The following is a 6,245-nucleotide window of genomic DNA, read 5'->3' on the forward strand; positions in this document are numbered from 1 at the left end:
GGAGTGTTTGATGGGACAGTGTAGAGGGAGCTTTACTCTGTATCTAACCCCGTGCTGTGCCTGCCCTGGGAATGTTTGATGGGACAGTGTAGAGGGAGCTTTACTCTGTATCTAACCCCCTGTACCTGCCCTGGGAGTGTTTGATGGGACAGTGTAGAGGGAGCTTTACTCTGTATCTAACGCCGTGCTGTACCTGCCCTGGGAGTGTTTGATGGGACAGTGTAGAGGGAGCTTTACTCTGTATCTAACCCCGTGCTGTGCCTGCCCTGGGAGCGTTTGATGGGACAGTGTAGAGGGAGTTTACTCTGTATCTAACCCCATGCTGTACCAGCTGTGGGAGTGTTTGATGGGACAGTGTAGAGGGAGCTTTACTCTGTATCTAACCCCGTGCTGTACCTGCCCTGGGAGTGTTTGATGGGACAGTGTAGAGGGAGCTTTACTCTGTATCTAACCCCGTGCTGTACCTGCCCTGGGAGTGTTTGATGGGACAGTGTAGAGGGAGCTTTACTCTGTATCTAACCCCGTGCTGTACCTGCCCTGGGAGTGTTTGATGGGACAGTGCAGAGGGAGTTTACTCTGTATCTAACCCCGTGCTGTACCTGCCCTGGGAGTGTTTGATGGGACAGTGTAGAGGGAGCTTTACTCTGTATCTAACCCCGTGCTGTACCTGCCCTGGGAGTGTTTGATGGGACAGTGTAGAGGGAGCTTTACTCTGTATCTAACCCTGTGCTGTACCTGCCCTGGGAGTGTTTGATGGGACAGTGTAGAGGGAGCTTTATTCTGTATCTAACCCCGTGTTGGAGCTGATGTGTTATGATCCCAGGAACTCCAGAACATGCAGCGTTGCATTTTCCAGCGCCAACATGCCTTAGCTCAATGAATACACAGGAGCTTAGACTGTCACACTCACACTTGCGTCCCAAGCTTAGGTGCGCCTCGAGCTGTTTGACGCGGAGTACCAGCTCCGGACTCGCCCCGCTCCTCTGTAGCGAGTATGCCACCAATGCAGACGCATACTGAGCCGCTCTGAAACACAGCAATTGTAAACACGTTAGGTCTCCAACTGTATTGACAGATCTCCCCCCCACCCCGACCCCCGACCCCCAGCGATATTCCACTTCTCCCCCTGCCCCTCCAGAAAAAGCAGATTCTTGCACAATAAGAAAAAGAAAGACTTGCATTTATATAGCGCCTTTCACAACCACCGGACGTCCCAAAGCGCTTTACAGCCAATGAGGTACTTTTGGAGTGCGGTCACTGCTGTAATGTGGGAAATGCGCCAGCTCAATTTGCACACAGCAAGCTCCCACACACAGCGATGTGATAATGACCCGGATCATCTGTTTTTTAGTGTTGTTGATTGAGGGATAAATATTGGCCCCAGGACACCGGGGAGAACTCGCCTGCTCGTCTTCGAAATAGTGCCGTGGGATCGCTTACGTCCATCCGAGAGGGCAGACGGAACCTCGATTTAATGTTTCATCCGAAAGACGGCACCTCTGATAGTGCGGCGCTCCCTCGGCACCGCCCCTCCGACAGTGCGGCGCTCTATGTCAGTACTGCCCCTCAGACAGTGCGGCGCTCCCTCAGCACTGTCCCTCCGACAGTGCGGCGCTCCCTCAGTACTGCCCCTCCGACAGTGCGGCGCTCCCTCATTACCGCCCCTCCGACAGTGCGGCGCTCCCTCAGTACTGCCCCTCCGACAGTGCGGCGCTCCCTCAGTACTGCCCCTCCGACAGTGCGGCTCTCCCTCAGTACTGCCCCTCCGACTGTGCAGCGGAGAGCTCCCTCAGCACTGCACTGGGAGTGTCAGCCTAGATTTTACGTGCTCAAGTCCCTGGAGTGGGACTGGAACCCACAACCTTCTGACTCAGAGGTGAGGGTGCTGCCCATTGAGCCACTGCTGACACTCTCTAGGGTCAGCATTTATCCCTCGACCAACATCACGAAAACAGATGATCTGGGTCATTATCACATTGCTGTGTGTGGGAGCTTGCTGTGTGCAGAATGGCGTTTCCGACATACCGCAGTCAAAATACGTCAAAAAAAGTACTTCAGTGATTGTAAAGTGCTTTGGGATGACTGGTGATCATGAAAGGTGCTATATAATATAAAGGCAAGTCTTCCTTGCTATAAAGGGTGAATCGGCACTGCGATGCCTAGAACTGTTACTCCGGCTGTGGTGTACCTAGGGCTTTGTATAGCTGCAGGATAACTTGTACCCCCTTGCATTTGAGTCCTCTATATATAAAGGCCAGTATTACATTAGCCGTTTAGATTATTTTCTGTACCTGGCTTTATAAATAAAAGCAAACAGTACAAAAGGAAGGAAGTTATGATGAACCTGTTTAAAACACTGGTCCGGTCCCAACTGGAGTATTGTGTCCAATTCTGGGCACCACACTTTACATAGAAACATAGAAAATACGTGCAGGAGCAGGCCATTCGGCCCTTTGAGCCTGCACCATCATTCAATATGATCATGGCTGATCATGCAACTTCAGTACCCCATTCCTGCTTTCTCTCCATACCCCTTGATCCCTTTAGCCGTAAGGGCCGCATCTAACTCCCTTTTGAATATATCCAACGAACCGGCCTCAACAACTTTCTGTGGTAGAGAATTCCACAGGTTCACAATTCTCTGAGTGAAGAAGTTCCTCCTCATCTCGGTCCTAAATGGCTTACCCCTTATCCTTAGACTGTGACCCCTGGTTCTGGACTTCCCCAACATCGGGAACATTCTTCCTGCATCTAACCTGTCCAATCCTCTCAGAATTTTATATGTTTCTATGAGATCCCCTCTCATTCTTCTAAACTCCAGTGAATACAGGCCCAGTCGATCCAGTCTTTCTTCATATGTCAGTCCTGCCATTCCGGGAATCAGTCTGGTGAACCTTCGCTGCACTCCCTCAATAGCAAGAACGTCCTTCCTCAGATTAGGAGACCAAAACTGAACACAATATTCCAGGTGAGGCCTCACCAAGGCCCTGTACAACTGCAGCAAGACCTCCCTGCTCCTATACTCAAATCCTCTCGCTGTGAAGGCCAACATGCCATTTGCCTTCTTCACCGCCTGCTGTACATGTATGCCAACTGAGGAGGAATTTCTTCTGGTGAATCTGTGGAATTCTCTGCCCCAGAGAGCTGTGGAGGCTGGGTCACTGAATATATTTAAAGGTGGAGATAGACAGATTTTTGAATGATCAGGGAGTTAAGGGTTCTGGGGAGCGGGCAGGGAAGTGGTGTTGTGGCCAGGATCAGATCAGCTACGATCTTATTGAATGGCGGAGCAGGCTTGAGGGGCCGAATGGCCGACACCTGCTCCTATTTCTTAATGTTCTGAACCATTATTGATTAATGAGGTGCTGAAGGGCTCAGTGCTGGGACCTCAGCTATTTACAATATACATCAGGGAGTTAGATGAAGGAATTGAGTGTAATATCTCCAAGTTTGCAGATGACACAAAGCTGGGTGGCAGTGTGAGCTGTGAGGGGGACGCTAAGAGGCTGCAGGGTGACTTGGACAGGTTAGGTGCGTGGCAGATGCATGGCAGCGGCAGTATAATGTGGATAAATGTGAGGTTATCCACTTTGGTGGCAAAAACGTGAAGGCAGAATATTATCTGAATGGCGGCAGATTAGGAAAAGGGGAGGTGCAACGAGACCTGGGTGTCATGGTACATCAGTCACTGAAAGTTGGCATGCAGGTACAGCAGGCGGTGAAGAAGACAAATGGCATGTTGGCCTTCATAGCTAGGGGATTTGAGTATCGGAGCAGGGAGGCCTCACCTGGAATATTGTGTTCAGTTTTGGTCTCCTAATCTGAGGAAGGATGTTCTTACTATTGAGGGAGTGCAGCAAAGGTTCACCAGACTGATTCCCGGGATGGCTGGGCTGTCATATGAGGAGAGACTGGATCGGCTGGGCCTTTATTCACTGGAGTTTAGAAGGATGAGAGGGGATCTCATAGAAACATATAAGATTCTGACGGGACTGGACAGGTTAGATGCGGGAAGAATGTTCCCGATGTTGGGGAAGTCCAGAACCAGGGGACATAGTCTTAGGATAAAGGGGTAGGCCATTTAGGACCGAGATGAGGAGAAACTTCTTCACCCAGAGAGTTGTGAACCTGTGGAATTCCCTGCCGCAGAGAGTTGTTGATGCCAGTTCATTGGATATATTCAAGAGGGAGTTAGATATGGCTCTTACGGTTAAGGGGATCAAGGGGTATGGAGAGAAAGCAGGAAAGGGGTACTGAGGGAATGATCAGCCATGATCTTATTGAATGGTGGTGCAGGCTTGAAGGGCCGAATGGCCCACTCCTGCACCTATTTTCTATGTTTCTATATTTTCTATGACATTTTAATGATTTATGTAGCTGTAAGCTGCCTCAGCGTGGGCAATATTTATAGATAATGAATAAATGATTGATTTTTGAGACGATGCTTGTGATCTGAAAGCCAATTTCAAGTAGTATGAGACATTGAGAAAAGATGCACAAATAGCCCTTTAAGTGCAAAGATGCACTTTTGCACCTCACAGCAACTTGCTGGAGGGGTGGGCGTGGTCTCGCCAGCGACCAGCATCGTTTGAGTGACAGGCCGCTCGACCAATCATACAGCTAGTCCCCGCCTGGGCTGGGCAAAAGCAGCCAGTGGGCGGCTGTGGACAGCGCGGGGGCGGGACTAGCGCTGCCGCCAGCACGTTGGGTTGCGATGCCGGCGCGGCCGCCATTGTCGGTGGGCGCGGAGGCGGAGAGCGAGTCTTCCGGCGCCAGGTCTGGTTTCTCTCGCCCTGCCCTGCCCCGCCCCGCTCGCCGCACGGGGTTTACCTGAACACGCGCTCCCGGGCCTGGGTCTGCGCCGCGAAGCGGGCCCAGGCGTCCATGGGCCGAGGTTTTTTTAGTTTTGTTTTCTTCTTCGGCGGCGGAAAACAAAAAATGGAGAAAACAAGATGGCGGCTGCTCCGACTGCAGCCGAGGGCGGGCGGCGTCCCACGTGACGCGCAGCCCCGGCCAATCAGCTGGCCGTTGCTGCTGTGCCCGGAGCCGAGGGCGGGCGGCGAGTCCCACGTGACGCGCAGCCCCGGCCAATCAGCTGGCCGTTGCTGCTGTGCCCGGAGCCGAGGGCGGGCGGCGAGTCCCACGTGACGCGCAGCTGGCGGCCAATCAGCTGGCCGTTGCTGCTGTGCGCGGAGCCGAGGGCGGGCGGCGAGTCCCACGTGACGCGCAGCTGGCGGCCAATCAGCTGGCCGTTGCTGCTGTGCGCGGAGCCGAGGGCGGGCGGCGAGTCCCACTTGACGCGCAGCTCGCGGCCAATCAGCTGGCGGAGGCTGCTCCCCCCCCTGACGTCAGCAGGTCTGAAGCGCCAGAGGGCCCGCTCCCCACGTGGGGCGGGGCGGCGGCCCACGTGGCTCCAGGTGCCCAGGTCACATGGCACGCTACCCACCTCCATCTATCCATCCATAGCCATTGGCACCGCCAAGCGCGCGCCGTGGAATCGTGGGCGTTTGCGGCGCGGAAGGAGGCCGTCCGTCCCGTCCCGTGGGGATTCGGGGCTGGAGTCGCGCCCTCGAACCCGCGCCGCCATTCTGAATGGTGACAGATTAGGAAAAGGGGAAACAGAAACATAGAAAATAGGTGCAGGAGCAGGCTATTCGGCCCTTCGAGCCTGCACCACCATTCAATATGATCATGGCTGATCATTCCCCTCAGTACCCCATTCCTGCTTTCTCTCCATACCCCTTGATCCCTTTAGCCGTAAGGGCCACATCTAACTCCCTTCTGAATATATCCAACGAACCGGCCTCAACAACTCTCTGTGGTAGGGAATTCCACAGGTTCACAATTCTCTGGGTGAAGAAGTTTCTCCTCATCTCGGTCCTAAATGGCTTACCCCTTATCCTTAGACTGTGACCCCTGGTTCTGGACTTCTCCAACATCGGGAACATTCTTCCTGCATCTAACCTGTCCAGTCCCGTCAGAATTTTATATGCTTCTATGAGATCCCCTCTCATTCGTCTAAATTCCAGTGAATATAAGCCGAGTCGATCCAGTCTTTCTTCAATATGTCAGTCCTGCCATCCCGGGAATCAGTCTGGTGAACCTTCGCTGCACTCCCTCAATAGCAAGAATGTCCTTCCTTAGATTAGGAGACCAAAACTGAACACAATATTCCAGGTGTGGCCTCACCAAGGCCCTGTACAACTGTAGCAAGACCTCCCTGCTCCTATACTCAAATCCTCTCG

General features: G+C 53.1%; 1 protein-coding gene across 1 annotated transcript in view; it reads right to left on the reverse strand.

Annotated features, from left to right (window-relative positions):
* pex11b (peroxisomal biogenesis factor 11 beta) overlaps window positions 1–4,973 on the reverse strand; it is a 15,110-nt gene extending 10,137 nt beyond the window's left edge. Inside the window, exons 1-2 of the mRNA XM_070868573.1 lie at window positions 4,831–4,973; window positions 911–1,026 (exon numbers count right to left, since the gene is read on the reverse strand). Coding sequence (XP_070724674.1) covers window positions 911–1,026; window positions 4,831–4,886 — 172 coding nt within the window. The 5' untranslated portion in view covers window positions 4,887–4,973. The remainder of the gene's footprint in view (window positions 1–910; window positions 1,027–4,830) is intronic.
* Between the last annotated feature and the right edge of the window lie 1,272 nt (window positions 4,974–6,245).

Source organism: Pristiophorus japonicus, chromosome 30, assembly GCF_044704955.1.
Source record: "Pristiophorus japonicus isolate sPriJap1 chromosome 30, sPriJap1.hap1, whole genome shotgun sequence".
Taxonomy (NCBI): Eukaryota; Metazoa; Chordata; class Chondrichthyes; family Pristiophoridae; genus Pristiophorus; species Pristiophorus japonicus.